The 24172-nt window shown below is 44.6% G+C and overlaps 1 protein-coding gene across 9 annotated transcripts in view; it reads left to right on the top strand.

The window, feature by feature from the left end:
* Positions 1-24172, top strand: part of gulp1b (GULP PTB domain containing engulfment adaptor 1b) — a 607790-nt gene that overhangs the window by 488728 nt on the left and 94890 nt on the right. For all 9 annotated transcript variants that reach the window (XM_085985908.1, XM_085985904.1, XM_085985903.1 and 6 more), the window contains 2 exons: positions 10573-10671; positions 19910-20047. In XM_085985908.1, coding sequence (XP_085842034.1) covers positions 10573-10671; positions 19910-20047 — 237 coding nt within the window. The remainder of the gene's footprint in view (positions 1-10572; positions 10672-19909; positions 20048-24172) is intronic.

Raw genomic sequence — 24172 nt, 5'->3', positions numbered from 1 at the left:
TTGTACCGCCCCCCTCCTAGCCTTATCTATGGCCCTTTCTCCAGCGCGCAGTCAGACCAAGGAATTTCACCTCCTGCTGGCCGATCTGTGCCTTCCTGGGATTTACTTTGAAACCCTTCTGCCCTAACAGCTCCAGCAGTTCGGCCAATAGCGGGCCATGCTCCTCTTTCGAATCAGTGAACAGGAGCAGGTCATCCACGTATTGAACCAACTGTCTGGGCTGGCTAAAATCCTTCAAACTGTTGGCCATGCACTGATGGAAAATGCTGGGGCTGTTGTGGAAGCCCTGTGGCAAACAGTTCCACGTGTACTGTTGCCCTTAAAGGGATGGACCAAAACCCATTTGAAATATCCAGCACCATGAAAGTGGTCGCGGATGCTGGAATACTCCCGATGAGGTCGGCAACTGCTGCTACTGTGGGTGCGCATGCCGGGATGTTACTATTGAGCACCCGATAGTCCACCATGGCCCTCCAGGAATTGTCCGGCTTTCTGACCAGCTATAATGGAGAATTCACGTGGGTAGCTATCTGTCTCAGAACTCCCTGCTGCACTAACAAGGACATGGCTGCTTCCATGTCCGGCTCTGCTTCCCTGGGGAAGTTATACTGTTTCTGTGGTCGGGCCATGGGGTCCCCGTCTACACGGACCTCAAACCCTGTGACCCTCCCGCAGTCGTGTTTGTGAGTGGCAAATGTGGCCAGGTGGGCCTGCACAAATGCCTGGAACTCTGGTGGGGTGTTGCTGACCATGAGCCCGAGGTTATAATCCTCTTTGGGCTTCATGGTGCAGAGGGTCCCCTTCCCTTCCTTTCCCAGGATTACTATGACTTCTCCGTTCTTTACTCTACCTGCCCCCCAAAGGCAGTGATTCCTCAAATCCACTAGGATCCCGTGACCCACAATAAAGTCAGCCCCCAGGACCCCTCTTCCACCCTCCATGTCCCATTTCATCAGGACACACGTCCACTTGGAGCGGAGCGGTCTTATCCGAATGGCGAGCGGGATGGAAAACGAGCCGGCCTGTTCCCTACCCGTGAACCCCGATAGACTGTATGGGACCCCATTAGAGAGAGGTGAGGCGATGGGGTTAGCTGAGTAGACCACGGTGCATGATGCCCCCGTGTCTAACAGATAGGTCCTCGTCACCTTCTCCACCTCCATCTCCAAAAGGGGTCTTTTCCACTCATCATACCGGAGCGAACACAGATAAACAGGCTGCGCCGGCTCTAGTCACGGCTGTGGGTTGGATGGGGCTGACGGGGTCAGAGCACCGGTGGCGGCTGCTACTCTCCCCTGGCCAGTCAGTAAGGACCTCATGGCATCCAAAAGTGACTCGACCTCTGCGGAAGGGGTCCCTGCCCCCGCCTTTTGGGCTGGGGCTGTGGGATGCTTTCCCTTGTTATCCTTCCAAGGGCTTTTGCACTCCTTCTGCCAGTGACCATCCTTCCCACACCCGTAACAGTTGGTCTTTGTGTTGGGGGGGTTACTCCCTTCCTGGTGCCACTCTTTCCTACCCGGTCCGGGTTTTATCTCATGCACCTTTCCCTTGGGTGGGTGTGCATCAGCTCCCCTACCGTTTTTGTAAGCCAGAGTGAGCTGCCTAATTACTGTGAGTTCTGTGGTCTGGGGATCTTTGGGGTCGAACCAGGCTTCTGCCTTGGCCCGGACCTGTGGCAAGCTGTTCGTCACCAGGCAATGGAGCCAATGGGCCAGGGAATCCCTGTTCAGGAACGTTCGGTCTGGCGTCCCCGGGCAAGCCTTCCGGTACACCGGCCAAAGCCGGTCCGCAAAAGCCTGCAGGGTTTTCCCTGGGAGCTGGATCGTCTTCTCCACGCGGGAGAAAGGACTTCCCTCATCCATCCCCATGGCCTCCAGAACCGCATCTCTAAGCTCCTCATACCCGCTCTGCCCCCTTTTACACTCGTCAGAGAGGGATTGGAGGAGATTACTCTCCAGGGAGAATAGCAGCATCTTGGCCTTCTCAGCATCATCGCAGTCGCTGACGCTGGCGGTCTGCTCGTGGATCGAGGGGTCTCCCTTTTCGGAGAGCTTCGGGATATGGTTGACCATAACCCTAAGCTGTTGGGTGTTAAAGGGTAATACGAACTGGTTTTGGAGGGGTCCCTCATTGTCGCCATTGGCGGGCGGGCCGAACCTCCGATGCCGTGCTGGGCACATCGGTCCCGGCTCCGACCTCTCGGGCGGGGTTTGCTCCACCTCCACCTCTGGCTCCACTCCGGGTTCCACCCCCGGTTCCACCCCCCCTTGCTGCCAAACCTCGCTGAAACTTGGCGCTACGGGTGGTGGCCGTGAGGTCTCCCCTCTCTCAACCGGGTCGTCCCTAAGCACTACTGGTGCCGTTGGAACTGTCCTCCCCTCGTTCCCCAAAAAATCTGCCTGGCCTGCCTTTGGGCTTATGAGGCATTCCATGCCTTTTGCCTTCCGGAGGGCCCGGCTCAGATTTTCTATCCTCTTTCTACAGGGGCCGTGGTCTGCCTCCTCAAACCCCTTTTCACTCGCTAGCTTGTAAGCGGCTTTTACCTCCTGCACTTTCTCTTCCTGTTCCCTAATCTGCCTTGCCAAGCAGGCGTTTTTCTCCCGCAACCTTAACTTGGCACCGTAGGTATTCAAACTGGGCCTTGTGTTCTCCCACTAAATGCACTCTTTCCTGGTTCAAAGCCTGCAAAGCTACTAATAACTTTTCCCCTGCGAGAGCCTTATCCTGGACTCTAAGGACTTCTTGTGTTCCTTTCCCTCTGTCCACTTAGCTGCTGCATCTACCGGACGCCCAGCCTTTAACAGAGTGGTGATCCACATCTTAGTGATATTCACCTTGCTAAACACATAATCATAAATCCTTTCCTCCATCATGGTTTGCTCATCCGAACCATTGTCTACTGTATCGCAACCCTGTTGCCGGTGTCCTGCTGCGGTCGCCATTTCTGTAGGGGGTGGCGTGTGGTGGTTGTTTGGCACGTCCGCCCAGTCAGTTATGCCACTGACTGTTTATGAGCGGTTCGAATCGCTCCCATGTCCCTGGGTTCTAGACACTGGACTTAGGTACAGGTGGCGATACAGAAAAGACTGGAGTGGACAGGTGGTTTGGATGTAAGCAAAACTCAAGATTTTATTAAACAGAAAAATAACAGTCTTATGAGAAGTTACTAGTGTAAAAATTTACAGGCAAATACAAATAACTATATACTTATACAGGGAATGGGGAACATACGGCACATCGAGGGAAAACAACTATCTTAACAATCCCCTTATCCTTATCCCACCCCCTATACCTAACTAGATTAAGCTATGAGGGGCCAGAATTTATGCTCACCAATCAAAAGGGCCTGCTGGACTCAAAACAGCGGTGGGGTTCAGGGTTCGCTCTTGGTGCTCTCTGGAGCCTGCCGTCATCGCGTGGTCTCCGGGTGCTGCAAGGGCATTGTCCAGGTTCGAGTACCCCAAAGTTAAAGTCTCTGCTTGGGTGCTTTACCTTGCAGGGATGATGGTTCCTCTTCCTCGGCCGACAGTTTGAGTTTGCATAAAGATAGTCGCAGGTCAGCTGAGACTGAAGGCCCAATGATTCGAAGCCTGTCTCCAGTCGTCTTCCTCAGTTCGTCTCCTCAGTTGTCTTCCTCAGTTGGTCTTGCCTCAGTTCGCCTTGCCTCGTCGCGTCCCGCCTCGCCTGGCCTGAATTGTCCGTGTCCACCCGATGCAGTGCCTGGGCGATTCCAGATGGAGTGGGGAAAGGGCAAAGGCCAGGGGGTAAGCGCGGGACAGGAAAAGAGTAACAGCCACGAGGGCGAGGAACAGGGAGAGGCCAGAGAGAAGAGAAGAGCAGAGAGCGATTGCTACCCGGGGCCTTCAATTATACTCCTTTCGAAAACCCTTATCTGCATGCCAAATCAGATTAGTTCTTTTGTCTTAATCTTGGCAGGCTATTTTAAATAATGGTAGCAATCTATACTAACTTTTTAGATGGCCGGCAATCGCATCTACCGGCCCGATAATTGACTTGTTTTGTTATGAATGCACCTTGATGGGCCTGTCCAGCCTCGATGGCTTCCTTAATCTGTTGCCGATTATTTATGTAAATGCTTGATGGCCTTAACTATAGGCCTAACTGGATATAGATTTGTCTCCAATTTGATCTAATACATAATTCAAAGTCCTGTCTGCTTTCAAAATACAAAGTCTCTCTTCACAGAAACTGCAGCTTTGGTTTCGATTTCTCCACAAGCTGCCTGCGCTGCAGAGTCCAAGTTTTAAAATCTCTCAGGCTTTCTGCCACGAGGCACGGACGCCATCTTGGGTACCCTTTTTGATTTAAAATGTCCACGCAGGGTCCCTTTTATTAATAACAACCTTTGGGGAAATGTAGCAATTTTGCAAATCTTACACCGCAGAATACCCAGCCTCTGACCTGCTCTTGTTGCCACAGTATTTATGTGGCTGGTCCAATTAAGTTTCTGGTCAGTGATGACCCCCAGGATGTTGATGGTGAGGGATTCAGAGATTGTATTGCCATTGAATAGCAAGGGGAGGTGGTTAGGCTCTCGCTTGTTGGTGATAGCCATTGCCTGGCACTTCTGTGACGCGAATGTTACTTGCCACTTATCAGCCCAAGCCTGAACGTTGTCCAGGTCTTGTTACATGTGGGCATGGACTGCCTCATTATCTCAGGAGTTGTGAATGGTACTGAACACTCTGCAGTCATCAGCGAACATCCCCATTTCTGATCTTATGTTGGAGGGAAGGTCATTGAAGAAGCAGCTGAAGATGATTGGGCCTAGGACACTGCCGTGAGGAACTCCTGCAGCAATGTCCTGGGGCTGTGATGATTGACCTCCAACCACCACAACCATCTTCCTTTGTGCTAGGTATGACTCCAGCCAGTGGAGAGTTTTCCCCCCCGATTCCCATTGACTTCAGTTTTACTAGGGCTCCTTGATGCCACACTCGGTCAAATGCTGCCTTGATGTCGAGGGCAGTCACTCTCACCTCACCTCTGAAATTCAGCTCCTTTGTCCATGTTTGGACCAAGGCTGTAATGAGGTCGGGAGCCGAGTGGTCTTGGCGGAACCCAAACTGGGCATCAGTGAGCAGATTATTGGTGAGTAAGTGGTGCTTGATAGCACTGTCGATGACACCTTCCATCAATTTGCTGATGATTGAGAGTAGACTGATGGGGCGGTAATTGGCCGGATTGGATTTGTCCTGCTTTTTGTGGACAGGACATACCTGGGCAGTTTTGCACATTATCGGATAGATGCCAGTGTTGTCACTGTAGTGGAACAGCTTGGCTAGAGTTGCGGCTAATTCTGGAGCACATGTCTTCAGCACGATAGCCGGGATGTTGTCGGGGCCCCTAGCCTTTGCTGTATCCAGTGCGCTCAGCTGTTTCTTCATAACATGTGGTGTGAATCGAATTGGCTGAAGACTGGCTTCTGTGATGGTGGGGACCTCAGGACGAGGTCGATATGGATCATCCACTCAGCACTTCTGGCTGAAGATGGCACGTGCTGGACTCCACCATCTTTAAGGATGGGGATATTCATGGAGCCTCCTCCTCCTGTTAATTGTTTAATGGTCCACCACCATTCACGACTGGATGTGACAGGACTGCAGAGTTTTGATCTGATCTGTTGATTGTGGGATCGCTTAACCCTGTCTATAGCATGCTGCTTCCACTGTTTAGCATGCATGTAGTCCGGTGTTGCAGCTTCCCTAGGTTGGCACCTCATTTTTAGGTATGCCCGATGCTGCTCCTGCCATGCTCTTCTATACTCCTTATTGAACCTTATTGTTTTGGGATGTCCTGATTTTGTGAGAGTGCGATATAAATGCAAGCCTTTCTTTTTCTTTTACACGGTGCTTCGGTCAGGCTCAAATTGCTCCAGTTAATGATGATGCTCACAACATTCTTCTTTTAAAATAAGCTTAAATGACATCTAATTCCCTCGGCTCTCTAGCTGAGTAAGCATGCAAGCTGGCCCCCAGGCCAGAAAGTTCTTGCTTTGCCACCACTACTTACTCCTGTGCTGATTTCTGCTGGGCCATTATGATTTCTGGCTGGATCATGGGATGCCCACAGAACAGGAAAAGAACATGAGGTCATATTTTAATCCAACCCGCCTGGTGCGAAAGGAGTGGGCATGTAGTTAAATGGTGTGGGGGGGGGGGGTCTTCCCAAGGCGCTCGCTCCTGCCCCATGCTATTTTGAAACCAGTAAAGTCTGTAGAGGTGACCCATAATGGCCTGGCAGAAATCAGCTCCTCATAGCATACAGCATCATTCACATCAACTGTTACAAATACCAGCGCAAGTACACTCACCCCAGACGATTTAGCTAGTGGGCTTGATGAGGAGACACTGCATTAATCATTAAGCGTGAGTGCGCAGGAGTAAGTAGTGGTGGCAGAGCAAGAACTTTCTGGCCTGGGGGGCAGCTTGCATGCTTACTCAGCTGGAGAGCCGAGGGAATTAGATGTCATGTAACCTGATTTTAAAAGAAGAATGTTGTGGTTCAGATGTAGAGTCACCTAAATAAAAAAAAAAACTTTACAAAATCATTGTTATGCTTAATTTTCTTAATTTTGCTGCAGAAAATGGAAACTACTGTAAACAGTGTTGGCTGTCCAGCCGAGAAATCCAAAATGATTATTATTAGGGGTGAGTCCTGAATTATAAAGTTTCAGGTAAGAGGATAGCTAAATTATACTTGAGGAATTCACCCAGCAGAAAACAGACATCAGCATTTCAAGTTATTTCTGTTAAAATTGAATTGGGAGTTTACTGCCCTCATTTCTAAAAGCAGAAAACAACATTCCTTCCCTTAGGTGAGTTGGGAAGCAAGAGTACAGAGAGTAATTATTTTAACGAAAGGAAGATGTATTCTACTTTATCCCCCAGAGGCAACTTGAAAAGAAAATGGGTTGCTCTGTTAGACCTCTGAAACAGCTCGTCCTGCCTCTGTTCAGATCAACAGGAAGACAGATGTGATAACCAACCAACTATGCCATCGACAGCCCGGAAAAACTGCAGTTGTAGTGCAATTTGGTAACTGAGAAACAGAGTCAATTAAATATTTTAAATATTTGTTTACAGTCAACGCATAACTTGCATTGAAAACTTGTAGTCAGCTTAAAAAGGGGAGACAAGCAACTTTTTATTTTTACTTTGTTATAGCCCTTCTATGTTTGACTGTATATTTTAATATGATGCTTTAATAAAATAGCACCACAGCTGTACACTTTCTTTTAAGCTGCATTTAGTTTTTGGCAGTACACAAGTACATTTTAGCAAGAGACTGATCAGGAACTTTTGAGCCTGCCTCTTGTTTCATATGACAGGGTAAAGGTTATAATGAGATGCCTAGTTGGGCTATCCATTCGATGGCCTTCTGAGATGCCAAGTGGAGAAATGAGGTGCCGCCCACAACAGATTTTAGTGGGCAGGTTGATGTGGTATGTTCCATGGTCTGGGACTCATGGCCACAGTCGCACTTTGGGTCGTGCCTCATCTTCCACTTGTGGAGCAGGTGGCTGCATCGTCCATGCCCTGTGCGGATTGGGTTGAGCGCCGTCCACTGTCTTCGAGGGAGGCTGCCTCTGAGAAATCAGAACAAATAGAAGCTTATATTTATTTTATTTTAGAAAATAAATAGGATCGAGTTTATGCCTCAATGCAGGCCCTACATTGTACAAAAACACCAGCACAGAGAAGGCATAGGATTGATGATTGCGAGGAACTCTTAGGCTTATTATGTATTTAGCACAAAAAGGCCTTCAGGCCCATATATGCTTCCCTTCTCTTTTAGCTGAATTCATCTATCTACCCAACCATCCTTTCCCCACTTCCTGGGATAGACAAAAACATAGACTTGCAGCCAATTCTGGAGTTCTCTGACAAAAATTCTTTTGTAATTCCCTCAACTGCAATCAAACAGTCTCCAGGAAGCCTCCGACCCACTAGTTATTATCCATAAATAATTTACTCTTCCCTTCCATATGCTGGGGTCATTTCACTTTCCAGGAATCCATTTAAAGTGTTCTTGAAGGGCTGTAAGGAATGAGTCTCCACTATTGTCTCCATAGGTAGATCATCCTCTGGGAACTTCCAGACACCTAAACTCATTACCGGGCCCTCTCCCTCCAAAAGGGGCATCAGTGGACCATCTGTCGCTGCCCAGGGTCTCCTGCCATGCCTCTCCTGGTGGCAGTAGTGGCACAGGTGGAAGGTATGGAAATCAGGCAGTTTGCCAAGCTGTTGCTCCCTGTCATCATTCAGAAGGACATAACATAAAGAGATAAGGGCGGAAATGCAGCAGTGGACCTCAATGCCTGATTTCCCCATATTTCCCACCACTATCCCACCCAATTAATAAAACAATTAGTGGTTGGAAAGCTAGTAGCTCTAGTTGCAGGACATTAGTCTTTCAAACAGAAAGTCAGAATTTGAAGACCAGCTGTAACTAGCTAGGTTACCTACACTCTGGTGAGATTAATCAAGTTCTCACCCACATTGCTGAATGTAGCACCTAATCACCGATCAAGTTATCTTAGAGTGGGCTGTTCAGCAAGAATGAAGATGTCCTATTCCAAATAAGTGTTTCCCAGCAAAAATGGAGTGTTAAAAGCTATAAGTCCCACAATCTCCTTTTTGAAAGAGGAGAGCATTATAGGGGAATGAAATTGGGGTGGGATCTTCATAATAAATCATTGGGTCATGTTTTAGCAAATAATTAAGTTTAAAAAAAATACATCTATTTGCATTTTTTCTCATTGTAGGGCTGGCAGTATTCTGAATTATTTCTGAACCATTTCTAAAATTTGGGCAGTTTTAGAATGTGTTCTGTTCTTCTGTAGAATATTTGTGTCAGAGTAAAAGGAAATAATTTTCCTGAAAGATGTGTGAAATTTTAATGCTGTCTTTTTACATATTTGATTTGGAATACATTTTGATTTAATCTTTTCTTCTTCACGTCTAGTTTTAACAAAGTCAAGAAAAATATGACATTTGTAGGTGATGAAAATAATTAAATAACAGTACTGAATGTGCTTATTAAGCAAAAATAAATAAATATTTAACATGAACTATTACATTAATGATCATATTCCTTTTTATCGCACTATTAATTACTCAATTGTTTCTGAGGTACTTCTTTTTTCAGAGGACACTCCGCTCATTATTAAGGCTACTTTTTTTGAGCAACTTAGGAGGAAGAACCAAGTTTCATTGTGCAGGATACCACCAAAATTGAATGGAGTAGGAGACTCGGTGCGGAATGTCTCACTCCATAGTCTTTCTCCTTGAATCCCATGAGGGTTGCTCTTTTCTGCAGTAAATGGTAGATGATGTTCTGCAATATTGCTGAAAAGACATGTTGCTGTGAAAATGGCCTCATTCTTAATGCATTTATATTTTGTATTTAGGTCATGTAATGTGGCACATTTGGACCTTAGGAGGAACAAAAGAGCCACTATTTTGTTTTGGGAATTATGGATAAAGTATTGCCTTTAAGGGTTCAGTTCTTATATAAAATATTGTAATAGTTTTGTCACTGGATTACTTGACAACTGGTTAGAGGTAGAGATTTGGTACCAAGGATTCCATTCTATAGTCTGACTTCAGAAGAACTGCCCTATTCTGCAGTGTGTAGTAGAAGTGGATCTGCAGTAATAGCTTACAACTCTGCTTCAGGAGGCAAAGTGCTGGTGGTGGGAAAGGTAAATGGTCACTTTTCCCTGACCTTTGTCTCATATTGATCTGCAGCCAAAATGGAAGATGGAGTTCCAGTATTATCGATAGTATAAATGGATCACATTTAGCACCATAGAACAATTTCCACTGAAATGATGCTGCAATATATTGTATCATGATTCATAATTTTGCTTCTGACTGCCATACTATTCCTAACATATGTAAAACTGCATTGCTTGCCTGCAGAGGTAGGTTGAGAAGTTCAGACAGGCAGCGGACACGTGGCTACCTGCAGCAATATCAATCCTGTGTTTGTTGCTTCCAAAGCAATCATAGTAACCGTCTCTTTGAGTGAGCTTCAGATTTTATTCATTTTGTTGCATTGCTATTGATGGTAGAGCTGCTCTCAGTGGCAATGCAGTAAAGTAAACATGCTATTAATGAGTCAACTCAAGATGGTAATGATCAATGAAACACAGATTGATAATGATCAGCAGGAACTGATGATGAGAAATGGCAGGACCAGAAAAAACAATAATGAAACAAGTTGCTTTGAAGACTGTTTGATCATCTAAGCTTTAGCAGACAAAATTCAAGAGTGAGACATTGAAAGTCACAGTTGCTGATGTTTTATTGGTTTTGGCAGCAACTGCGCTTTTCAGAAATACAAATTCAGTATTTATATATTCTTTCAAGGATTTGCTAAAGTGTCGATTCATTTTAATTTGCATCATTTTCCAGATTATAATTTAAGGAATCTTTCTTCATTTTGATATAAATTATTCTCTAAATTGCTGTTTGAGCAAAACAAAAACTGGGAAATATGTCAGAGGTACAATTTTGACAGCCATTTTATATATTTGCTTTTCAGTTTGCAAGGCACATAAAGAAATCGGAAGGTCAGAAGACTCCCAAAGTTGAATTGCAAATTTCCATCTATGGTGTCAAAATTTTAGACTCCAAAACAAAAGTAAGTAATTCTGTGATTTTTGGGTAGTTAATAATCAAAAACTTAGACAAGAGGACCATATTTCACAGTACATAACACATTTTCATCAAAATCTAGGCACCTGTGAAAAGTCAAAACTAAAAGAAACTCCTATTTATTGTAAGCAGACAGTAATGCAGGATGTATTTATGCTTGAGCACAGTTTTAAAGAAAAATATATATGGAGCAAACTTTAATTAATTTGCTATGCCGCCACTGCACAAGTACACTCTAGGAGCGCACAGATATACATTTCTCTTTCCATCTCGCCAGGGTTTGTGCAGTATGCAGCTATTGAGAGGGTGCCTACTTTAACCTACACTTTCTCCCAAAACATGCTCTTTCAAACATTTTTTTTGGTTAGTTGAGTATCTGATACACGCAAAAAACCATCATCATGTTTGAACCTCCATTCAAATTACTGAAGGATCTACAGCTTCTGTTTGTCCAGTATGGAGTGCACACTCTGTCTCCCTGAGGACACACTACTTATCTTGGTTCAGATAGCTTAAGTGCAGGTTGACGGAGTTGAAGCTTAGAAACCCTAAGGGGTAAAAATTGGGTAGCGCCTCCTTGGGAGAGCAGCCGGCACCCCGCAGGGGGGCTTCACAGGGGCCGGGGACAGCAACGGGGGCAGGTGCTTGCAGGCGGCCAGCAACAAAACTGGTCGCCTGCCATCTCCCCTTTAACTAGCGCCGCCCCGGCTGCAGGTAGGCCCCCCTGACCCCGGCGGACATAGCGTCCAGCGGTAAGTCGGGGGAGCGCCACCCAATATTACAGCTTGGGCGCGAGTGGGGTGCTGCGCATGACGATGACGTTATCGTTGGCGGCGCAGCACCACGCGGCACTAACGATTAGCGCTGCGACTAACCTCCCGCTGAATTTCGTGGGAGGTGTTAGCGACATCAGGCCCAAGCGCTAGTTGATTTGCACCCCGTTAGTGCCCTCTTCGCCCCCTAAGTGTGTTCAGGGGTACTGCTGGAGTTTAACCAGCTAAAATTGCATAGCTTACCAGAGTAGATTGAGCTGCTGGTCTAGCTAGAGCCATTCTAATTAGCAGATCTTTGGGCTGCAGGAATATCTGGATCTGAATGGGAAGAACCCTGGCCTCCAGTGACAGTTCTGTCCCCTCAGGTTCTATTGTGAGCCAGGCAGGCTGCTCAATCATCAACATGGAGTTCTGTGGACCAGCCTGGCTCAGGCATCAGACTACCTGTGCTGCCACTGAGGCTTGGTTTGGTTCAGAACTTCCATTACTGGATGTGTCATTTTGGAAGTAACTCGACTCAAAGGGAACCCCACCTACCACCAAAAGCCCCCACCCCCACCCCCCCATAAAGAGAAGCCATGTTGCTCACATGTCTTTGCTGTGCTATAGTGAACAATGCATCCACCAACACAACTCCTCCTTTAATGGCAATCTTCAGCCATTAAGAGATGCTGCCACACAAATTTTATGCATCCCAAACAAATGTGTTAATGAATAACTTTTTATGTGCCAGTTGCCTATTCAGATTAGGATTGGGACTCTCCTCGCAAAATTCAAGATGGTTTGGTCTGCTCTGTGACCTAACAACATGTTCGTGGGCGAGTAAAACCAATTTTTGCCAGACTCTCAAAAGTTGAAGCTTTGCAATAGAACAGTCCAGGGTACTATCATGTTGTTGTGGATCCAAAACTGACTAATGTCTCATCACAATCTCTCCCTTGTATTTTCCTTTTATTTGCTCTTTGTGTCACTCTCACTCTATCCCTGCCTTACAGTCCCTCTCATCTCCTGCCATATTCCCCACTGCCTGTCAGTATCAGCATTGCAGCTGTTTCTGCTTTTAACTTTTTAGAATATAAAAGCCCTCCTTCAGTGCTGCTTGTAAGTGTGCTGGTGGCATTGAAGCTCATCTAATGCCAGCAGCATGGAACTCGACACAAGTTATGTTTACTGTATGCCATCCAGCTGAAGTTCACAGTTCGTTAAATTTTGGTTGGCTGTTGCTGTCCTGCAGCTGTTTGTTACTACCACTGCATGCCATACAATGCTAATGGTGTCCTCCGCTTGCTACTGTTGATACCACAATATGTGGCTGCAACTATAAGAGAATTCCCAGGCTTAGAAGTCAAGTTCTAGGCTCTATTCTTCTCTTTCTTTTCAGTTATTGCTGTTCTAACTACATCACTGGCTACTCTCAGCATATAAACATAAGACTCCCGGAGACCAAAATTCCAGGGTCCCTCCTCCACCACCAGATGAGCCGTCGGTAAAGTTGCCAACTTTCCTGGCTTGTCTGACAATGTCCCGGAATAACAGATTAATCTCCCGGGCACTGATGTGAGCAACCCAGGAGAAAATAGGAAAGTAGAGGTGACGGGCAGTACCAGCGCTCTAATGAGAGGAGACCGAGCTTTGATGGACGACTGTGGCGGCTAACAGCACAAGGCGTAGACGGAGCCTGTGTGAGCAACATAAAGTTTCCAAATAATAGCTCTTCATAATTTGGCTACTGCAGTAGCCGTTTTAGGTAAGTATATCTAATCATTTTTCTATTCCAATTAATTCCATTTCTCCATTTGTCTTCCCCCCCACCCCCTGGCCTTTCTCTCACTATTTTCCTTAGTCTGTTGACTACCTGTAAGGTGATTTTGGGAATGAAATAATTGAAAACCACTGTTGGACTTTTGTTTTCCCCTCATAATCATTATTTCCCCTGTTATTTTTCACTGAAGTGGAGTGTAGAATGGTGCTTAAATTCCCACCCTTCAGCTCCCACTGCCTTTGTGTGTGGCAGGATTGATAACTCAGCCGAATTGTCCTGGAGTCTCCAGGCATGAAAGATTAATCTCCCAAGCACTGCTACAAGCAACCGGGAGAAAATAGGGGTCACGCGTTACGCCTGTGGGTTGCCTGTGAGTAAATGCATGAATTAGGCGAAGTGCTGGTCTCTGTCTGTCTCTCCCTGTCCCTCTCTCTCTCTCTGTTCAGTGGATTAAAAGTACAACAGCGAGCAGTGCTCAGCGTCCATCTCTCTCCAGCCCCCCCCCCCCCCCCCTCAACAATGGAGACGCCAACAACAGCAGCTCAAATTCCTGGACAGATTGAATAATTCTAAGATTTATACATAGAAGGTACAACACGGAAACAGGCCATTCGAGCATAATACATTTTCTATGTATTAACAGATTCCACCTTGCAATCACAACATGACCTTCATAACAGAGGAAAAGGCAGCTTGTAGCTTCTGAAGAGCACAATGGTCAAAGCCTGCTCATTTTCTTTCATTGCTTGTTCTCTTTGAGTTTAAGAGCTGCTGCATGTAGGAACAGAGTGCACTTTAATCAAGCCAGGTCTCCATCTAAAATGTCATTTTCCTGACAGCAAGATTAGCAGAATTTTTTTAAAAAATCCTTCTCGGAGTCCACGCAATAAGTACCCTGGAATTGTTATTCCTATTGAGCTTTGAGTTGTTGGTGTATGGCAGCATTGAGTCAAACGAGTTTTTTTTCTTTTCAAAATTGAGCAATACATTTGAATTTTTTGCTACAAGTGATGAACACTAAGAAGATTCTACTGTTTTTGTTGGATGATGTGTTTTTAAATGGTTTTAGTTTAATAAGGAGTTGCATTCTAACAAAGATATGGATGAGCGTAAAGCTTGACTAAATCCTGTTGATATTTTTTACTTTAAATGTGCCTGGATTTTATTACAGGTTTCCTTTAGTAAACTGAAATTATAAAGAAAAAAAATACTGCAAATGCTGGAAATTGCAAACAAAATCAGAAAATGCTGTAAGCACTCACTTCAACAATACGTTCCTGGATTTGTAATGGGGCGATTTTCACTGCTTTCGCCTGGCGGTAACGGGGCAGTAACGACCTCAATGGGGTTGATAGCCTTACCGCCCTGTCAACATTGGCGATGCGGCCGGCTCCATTTTGAAAGGGGCCTTCCATAGGGTATCCAAAGCGCCCACCTGTTTCAAGTGAAGCCCCTTTTAATATGAAAATCTGTGTCATATAATGTAAATAGAACCTCAATTGCCATTTTGGGTCGGAGCCTGAGCGCACACGCGCACTCCGACCAGTTCCATGGGCGATGGAACCGAAGAAGCCCGCCAAAAGTAAGTGTCAAATTATGTTTTGGGCCTCCCAAGGAGCACTCCTGTTACTCCAGGGCCCACATAAATAATCTGGGCTGCTGCCAGCCAAAAATCCCCACCCTCCGCAATCGCGACACTCCCCCGCCTCCCACAGCTTACCTTGCCGGCAATCCTGGCACACCTGTCGTTAATGGCCTCAAACGTACCAGTGGACACCGTGTGATCACTCTCCAGGGCCAACTGGGGTGCACAAGGCAGCAGAAGAAAGGCAAGCAGTTGGATTGACCCTAGCTGCAGGTTCTACGCATCCTGGATCGATAAATGGTGGTTTTGGCTAGGCCCAGGAGCAGACCCATGGGGAGGTCCTCCAACGTGCTCAACCCCTTACATACCAGGTGACTCAAGATCAGGACCATGGGACTGAAGTACAACCAGAAGTTGAGGAATAACTCCTTTGTGTAGTGAAAGAGGGGCTGCAACCTCTCGCACTGCAAATAATTGTGGAAAACATTTTCTTCCACGCGGCCTGGGTATCCATGAAGTGCCATAGGAGGACGCTGTTAGCCGCTGCTCTGTGCATCAATCTTCACCTCTGGTTCCTCGTTATGCAGGGGAGGATCCCTGAATAAAAGGCTATCCATTGGGGATGTGCGCCTCCTCCAGCTGGCAAGACGTTTCACCACGGTGTGTCCGGATGGAAGACGAGAGCAAGGAAGTGGGGAGACTACAGCAATAACCTAGACAGGAAATCTCTCCATGCAGATTGGAATGGCACAGTTAGAATTTCTGAGAGCAGGCTCAACGTGTGAGGAGATGGCTCCCAAGGGAGGTTTCAGGGCCTCACGCTGATGAGCAACTCCGTCCGAATGGGAGTGAAATTGGATGGAATCGTTCCATGTGGTTGAGCCTTCTTCCAATCCTCCTTTTGATATGGGAGTGGTTCCAGAGGACTGGAGGATTGCAAATGTTACACACCTGTTCAAAAAAGGAGAATGTAATCAACCCAGCAGCTACAGGCCATTCAGCCTAACATCAGTGGTGGGAAAACTTTTGGAGACATTAATCTGGGACAAAATTAATTGGCACTTGGAAAAATATGGGTTAATAAATGAAAGCCAGCACAGATTTTTTAAAAGCAAATTGTGTTTGACGAACTTGATTGAGTTCTTTGCTGAAGTAACGGAGAGGGTTGATGAGGGTAGTGCGGTCAATGTTGTGTATATGGGTTTTCAAAAGTTGTTTGATAAAGTACCACATAATAGACTTGTTATTAAAATTAAAGCCCATGTGATTAAAGGGGCAGCAACAGCATGGATACGAAATTGGCTAAGTGACAGAAAGCAGAGAGTAGTGGTGACTGGTTGTTTTTCAGACTGGAGGAAAGTGTGTAGTTGTGTTCCCCCCAGGGGTCAGTGTTGGAACGACTGCTTTTTTTGATATATATTAATGACCTGGACTTGGGAATATAGGGCATAATTTCAAAGTTTGCAGCTGGCCCGAAACTCGGAAATGTAGTAAATAGTGAGGAGGATAGTAACAGACTTCAGGAGGATATAGACAGATTGGTGAAATGGGCAGACATGTGGCAGACAAAATTTAACAGAAATGTGTGGTGATTCGTTTTGGTAGGAAGAATGAGGAGAGGCAATATAAACTAAATGGTACAATTTTAAAGGGGTGCAGGAACAGAGACCTCGGGTGGACGTACACAAGTCTTTGGTTTATGCCCCATTTTTTGCCCCCCACCCTGGCAGTTATGCTGGAGATGCACGCAAGGCCAGAAGAAAATCTCGGGCTCCTGATAGCCCCTTAAAACCAGAGTGTCTGCTGGGGAGCAAATGAGAGAAAAAACATTACATAAGCTATAGTCAGGAATGGGTAGTTAATTTTAGTATTCAGTCCCAAAATGTTTTGATGTAATTAGTTGATCTTGTAGGAGATTGCTCACAGGTAGTTTGCAGAACAGTTTCTTTGCACTGGATCTGCCTGAAATCAGACAAACCGGCGTAAACGATCGAGGAATTTTAAGTGCGAGTTATATCCAGCGTAAATCGAGTTTCCGTGATCTTTTGCGCTGGTTTAAAAAAGATTGCGCTAGAAGCATGCCCCGCCCACAAAACTGCACACGCCCCCAGATCAAATTAATCACCATGGCGAGTTTCCGCAGAATGCACCCGTTTGCGGGCCTTTGAGGAGGACCTTAAAATTAAGCTGTTTTTAGGCGCAAAGGCACTAGTAGACACGTTTTATAAGCTTTCAAATATTAAAAAAAATAATTTAGTAAGAAACTGACTAATATATGCCAATGAAGCTAGTAAATGGTTCTGTATAGTTTTTTAAAGTCATTTTCAGTTATTTAAAATCGGGTTACTCACAGGTGGTGGACTTAGAGACCCTTATTAAAAATGCTTATTTTTTGTGATAAACTCATTTTCAGCTGTATTAATAAAATTGCACCAGGTTACCACTCTTAAATAAACCAAGAAATATTTTTCAATGCAAGGTGGAATAAAATAAACAATTATGTTCTATTACGCTGCCCGATTTCGCTGGTTCATGGAAGATATAACGTTTGGAAAACTAGCATAATTTCAAGCGAAAATTGCGCCCAAAGTGGAAACTCTACCCTTTGATATTGAACTTTTCTTGGCCCTGGAAGGTCACTGCTCAGATAGCTGTTGTGCGGAAGTGGTATAAAAAGGTCCTTGGGTCAGACACAGGTTTGTTGCTTTTTGGAAAGGTTGCAGGTTTCCAGGTGCTTATAAAATACCAGCTCTAGGCGAGTCTTTAACTTCCCTTACTGTCAAAAGTTGATCTGCAATTAACTTTGGCATGAAATGACTGCCTTTCTTTTCTTTTAATACTTTTCACACTTTGAAGTGATGTTCCCCAAACTTTTATGTAGATAGATATAAGGAGATGAACTTTTATAAGGAACCAGGGAGGGGAGATTTCTGTAAGAGGATATCTCATCTCCTTTCGACAAGTACGGTTACCTGACTTTCTTCCCCACCACCCCCAACCCCCTCAAAAAAACAAATTTTATTTTTCTGGAAATTGTGAAATAAGTGGCTGTTTACTTATGTTTTTATGCCATTGTGTTTAATTCTATGTAATACTGTATTCTATTTTCCTTTGTTTTAATTTTGCTCCTTGTATCAATTGTATAATTTTCCTTTTTAAAAAGAATCTTCTGTACTGGCTGTCACTAAATGGAGTTAAGACACTAGTGCTTTGGAATAACTCATTGCAACACCAGTTGATAGGAAGGAATGTTAGGTGTTAGCTCAGTGTGTCATTGCAAGAAAACCGCATGTGTAAAGTGATATGCCTCACATCTGTTTCCTAATCACTCAGTGTGTTTAGTTAGTCTTTAGAATTGGTTTCTTCACTCGCAAGTGCAAATGTTACAAGCCTAGCCACTGTATAATGTAAGACTTTTTCATATATTATATCACTGTGCAATTGCTGAAAAAACAGGACCCCAAATGAAAATTAAAATAACCTTTGTGAATTTCACTGTGTATATTGGAAAAATATGCCTGAGCACTTTCAAGGCTATAATCTCACCTTGGGCCTCTGGTGATGAATATAAACTATGTGAGCCGCTCTTTTGTAACTTTTAATGTCATTTGGTGCTTCACTGGATAGTTATCCATTGTTATCTTCTAGTGTTGGAAACTAGGGAGATTCAGGGCTAGATTTTACCAGGTCCCACCCGCACAGTGCGGGGGGGACCCGGGAGACGGCGGGAAACCCGGAGGTTCAGGTTTCCCGGCACGCCATGAGTTTTAACTCCACAACGTGCATGTGACATCAGGGGCGGGTTCCCTGCCCGGAAGTCAGCATGATTGACAGGCTGGCTTCCAGTCATGTGGGAAACTCTGAGAAGGAAGCTGCAGGACAAGGTAAGTGCTGGGCCCAGGATGGTGAAGGTGGGGGGGCCGAGTCATGATCCTGTGGGGTGGGGTCCGACCCCCAACTCCGGGGAGGGCCAGGCTGATGATGGGGGATCTTGGGGGCCGGAGGAAGCAAAGCAGGTTAAAGTAGAAGCTTCAGGCCTCATTATAATATGTAAATTGCCAACCCACCTCTTGGCAGCGGGTTGGCAGCCTGGCCCCCCCCATCCCTCCTGAGTTAAAGGTGAAAGGGGGCAGGTTGGGGTCAGGGTTCACATTTTTTCAATTTTCACTCCCCCCATGCCTCCAACCCACCCATTCTTACCTCTGAAAATTCCAGCCTAAGATTCAATTAATGGAAAGAATGTGACAAAATTACACCTATTTTATGTCATGGATAAATACCTTCGATGAGCATTTTGGGATCATAGGTACCAAAACCAATCAGCTACCCCTGAGGATTTTCCAATCTAATTGAAATCTTTCCTTCTACTTCTTCCCACTTCATCTCTATCTGGTTCCCCTGTCTTATGCAGTGTATAAAGTTGTCAGTTGTGGGGATTTCATGGGTATGGAGGGGAGAGGGCATCTCAATATATGGGATCTTGATGGATAAAGGCCAGGGGGAGATGGGGGATTTTTCCAAAGAACTTGGAAGAGTAGACTCAGAAAATGAGAGACTGGGGTTTCTTGAAGGAGATCAGAGGAAAGAAAGACCTTGGATGTATGGAGCTGGCAGAAGGGGGAGAAAATTGCCTGACCTGTTTTTCTGATTCCAGATCATTCTCAAAATTGAGGAAAATCTTCCGCAACGCCTTAAATGCTAAGTAGTTGATGATTGTCTACACCTCCAATAAATAAAACATTGCCCCAGGAAGAGTAATATGTTACAACAAATGACGAGTTACTACTTGTAATCTTGTTGTGGGTTTCTCCATGTCCTGGCTCCTGGAGTCTGTGTGAGAGATGGAGAATCTGTGTGACAGAGATAGGTAGAGAATTATGGAGCAAGATGGTGCAGTCTGAGTTGATCAGGGTCCATGCAGATCAAAATGAGGCATGTTAATTAGAACAAATGAGCCTAGTATTAATTGCTCGCTCCTGTTGGGATCTGTAAGGCACAACCAGTTAATAACTGTTACACTGAATTCATCTTTTGTGGCTGGATTTCTTTTCCATTATTTATAATTCTAAATGATTAAAAGATAAGATTTTTGTTTACATTGCAGGAAATTCTGCACAATTGCCAATTGCACCGAATATCTTTCTGTGCTGATGACAAAACCGATAAGAAGATATTTACTTTTATTTGCAAGGATGCGGAGTCAAACAAACATATGTGTTATGTGTTTGACAGTGAGAAGTGTGTAAGTATACAACACAATGAACTGTTATGTTATAGGCTGTAATCTATGTGGGTAGATCAAATGGAGGACAGACACGATGCGTTGCTAGTCCATTATTAGGCCAGAGCGAACTGATGTGACAATTACACTGCTTTTCCCTTAAAAAAAAATGTATCTATTCCCCGCTCAAATACAACAAAACTATGGTCCCAGCTTTTACATTTACCACATAACAAAAACTCCTGGCTTTTCTCTTTTAAATGAACTACAAATCCAGTTTAGTAACAGGTTTGTGGAGCCTTCCTGATCTCCTTACAGAAGGTTTTGGTGTTGGACCAATTTTTGGGCTGTTTTGTTTTGGTTCCAAACTCAAAGATGATCCTATTTCTATCTCAGCCTTGTTTGAATCTGTATGTTTCACTTCAATCCACTTTGCTGACATGTGATTCAAGATCACTGTCCAATCTAGGCCAGTAATCATAGCTTCTTGCAGTTGATTTCATACCGACGATCCCTGGATGTTCAGTATGAAGTTCGGCCAGTATTCTATCTCTCAAAGAAGTAGGTACCACCAGTCTGATTCCCCACTTGATACAACCTTGCTTACAAGACAATTCAGTATGGCGGTTATAGAATGGTTTCAATTCTGTGTCCATACACTGATCAGTCCATCCATTCAAGGTGTTTTCATACACTCAGTACTGAGTCCTTTTGAGTCTCTCATGCAATCTGAGTTGCATTCACAAGAAAGAGTCACACCTTCACTCCCAACACTTGAGCCCTCATGTGGCAACCTGGACAAGGCATCTGCGATTGCGTTTTGCTTTGAAGTACAATATTCAATCGTATAGTCATTTTGTGACAAAAACATTTCCCAATGTTGCATTCTTGATGCGGCCATTGCAGGGATGGCAGATTTGGACCCCAATATTGCTAGGAGCGGTCTGTGACCGGCAATCAGGGTAAACTTTCTGCCGATCAGGAACTGTTGGAATTTCTTGATTCCAAACACTATGGCGAGTGTCTCCTTTTCAATTTGCGCATAGTTTCATTCGCTCTTTGTGAGGGTTCACAATGCGAACGCAATTGGTTTCTCTTGGCCGTCATCCATTACGTGGCTTATGACAGCTCCCACACCGTAACTGGAAGCATCACAAACTAACTTAAGCTCAGGCTCTGTGTCATAGTGCACAAGTAGAGCATCGCTAGAGAGACTTCTCTTTCAAGCGTCATCAGCTTCCTGTTGAGCTTTTGTCCACTTCCACTGGACATCCTTCTTGAGGAGCTTCTTGCGTAGTACTGGACCATTCCAAGGAAAGATGTTAGCTCAGACATGTTCTGTGGCTTTGGAGCATTGAATACAGCATCGACCTTTTCCTTCACTGGTTGCAAGCAATTTGCATCAACTTTCATACCAAGGTACACAACCTCAGGCTGCACAAAAGCACATTTGCTCCTTTTCAATTTTATATTGTGGGAATTCAACCTTTGAAGCACTATGTCTAACACTTCTAGATTTTCTTCCTCGCTGCTTGTTGCAATCAGCACATCGTCTTGATTGCATAAGCAATTTGGAATTTCTTGCAAAATCTTATGCGTCATAGCCTGGAAGATTTTGGGGGAGGACTTTACACCATGAGGCAGCTTGGTGTATGAGTACAGTCCCTTGTGTATGTTGATGGTGAGATACTGTTGACTCTCTTTGTCAACATTCAGCTGAGTGTAAGCGTGCGACAGGTCAAGCTTGGAGAAAATGTTTGACCCAGAGTGCTGCATACAAATCTTGCAATGTAGGTAACGGGTACTGCTCATTGTCAACTGCTTGGTTGATAGTAACTTTGTAGGCACCGCACAAGCCTACAGTTTTGTCTGCTTTGTCCACTACCACAATCGGGGCAGCCCATTCACTTTTGTCAGTTTTTACTAGCACTCCGTTCTCTCTGAGCTTCGCTAGCTCTTCCTCCACCTGACACTTCAATGCATAGGGGACAGACCTTGCCTTACAATAGACAGGCTTCACTTTGGACTTGATATGGATATGGGCATCATGCCCAGTGAGGCCCTCATAACTGTCTGTGAACATGCTTTTATACTTGTTCAGCATTGTGTCAAGTCACTTCTTTGAAGCATCTACACTGAAGATGTTTTTCCAGTCGAGTTTTAACTTTCTCAACCAGTCTTTGCCCATGAGGGTTGGCCCGTTGTTGTAGCTCACTACAATAATAGGCAGCTTTACTGACTGGCCATTGTGTTGAGCTGTACATTCCATTTGTCCACCTGTCTCTAGGATTTCTCCAGAGTAGGTTTTTAACTCTACAATACTCTTTGTAAGTGGTACTTGATTAAACTTACTCTCATATGGGTCCTTGCTTATGATAGAGCAGTCCGCCGCTGTGTTGATACACGTATCAATATATTGCTCATTAATCAAAAGTTTTGTATGAAGTCTTTCTCATGACTGCTAGCATTGCCGCTAATGGCATAGAGACTGTAAATGCCTAGTATTTCAACATCAGGTGTGTTCACTTCAATATTGTGAATTCCTCCCTTTTTGTTGTCACTGCTTTGCATTGCCACTAGAATGGTTCTTACTCCCTGCTTTAGATCTAGCTCTGCAAGCTATTGAAATATGGCCTTGCTTCTGGCAGTGAAAACACTTTGCATTTCTGTATTGGCAGGACTGTGGTGAGTGATTTCCATTGCAGCATTTGACTCGGTCTCACGGCTTTAGGTTTGGCAGTGGCTTTGTGACTGCAGACCTCAGCTGCACTAGTCACTTGAGTTGGACCGAGCTCCCTAGCATTCTTAGACGCCATATCCATAGGGCAATTTTGCATGCTATGTCAAACGTTAGGTTCAGAGTGTTCAGTAACTTGGACTGTGTGCACTCATCCACCAGTCCACACACAAACTTATCTCGCAACGCACGATCCCAAAATGTGCCGAAGTTACAATGCAAAGACAGATTCTTAAGAGCTACAATGTACTCACTGATGGTTTCACTTTGTTTTTTGTTTCTGGTAGTAAGCTTATAGCTCTCTGCTATTTCTAATGGCTTTGGGTTGAAATGATCCTCAATTTTCTCGACAATGTCTTCAAATAATGTATCCTTCACTTTCCGTGGCGCGAGTAGGTTTGTCAACGTTACATAGACATCTGGCCTGATCTCGTTATGAAAATTGCTTTCTTCCATTCACAAATTACTTTATTTTGAGCTTGAACATTCTCATCTGCACCTTCGGTCTCAATATGTTATTGGCCCTAAAAAACATCTCCATCCGCTCAGTGGTTTGTGAGCTCGGTCACGCATGCTGAGGTTTCTGATGAATCCTGTAGGTGCGGCAATGATTGTCCCGATCCCGTCGAACAGTGACTCAGCACGCTACCTGTGTACATGTGAGAATCAATGCCACTGTTGCTGTGTATACATACACTTTATGAAGCATAGATGACTCTGCATGAGCATTAATGTTAAAACTTTGCAAAAATTCAGTTTAGTCGTCAGAAATTCACCTTAGGCGTGTCCACTCGAAGGTTGAACACTATGTTCTTCCATGATCCTTTTGATGCTTCGCTTCAGCCAAAAATCTAAATAAGGGGGGATTCCCATAGGGCAACCCATTGTGTCAATATTGTGAATGTTCCATTGGCACAATGCCTTCTGAGTAAATTGGTACTAACCGGGGGAAAAAAGAAGCAAAAACACAATCACAAACTGTTAAAAACAGAATTGTAATCAATGTGTGCTTGCAATTATGTTGTACATAATATTGCTTCCTATTATTTTTGAGCTTTAATTGTCCCAGGAAATATTGCATAATGCTTTTGAAAAGGCTGCTGTTTAAACCTATTGAATCAGTAATGTTTTCTGGAAATGGTAATTACGGATGTGGTCAGAAAAATAAAATTTAATTCAGACCAGACCAAATAGTTGCCTTAAAAGGAAAACTAATCAATTTAAGCCAAATATCATGAGTTACAATACCATGTTATTCCCAATTATGTTGGTAGAGGAAGCATCACAGTTATGTTATTTGCATTTGTGCAAGATGAATCCCCAAGCTTTCAGGCTCTGGTATGTAGTCAGCGCATAATAATAGTTATTGTTTGAATAAAACAGAATATGCAACCACTTGTGATCTTTCC

Source organism: Somniosus microcephalus, chromosome 4 (assembly GCF_052327205.1).
Source record: "Somniosus microcephalus isolate GS21.2 chromosome 4, FLI_Smic_1.0, whole genome shotgun sequence".
Lineage (NCBI taxonomy): Eukaryota > Metazoa > Chordata > Chondrichthyes > Squaliformes > Somniosidae > Somniosus > Somniosus microcephalus.
The sequence above is the reverse complement of the archived record's forward strand: the minus strand, read 5'-3'. Positions and strand labels throughout refer to the sequence as shown.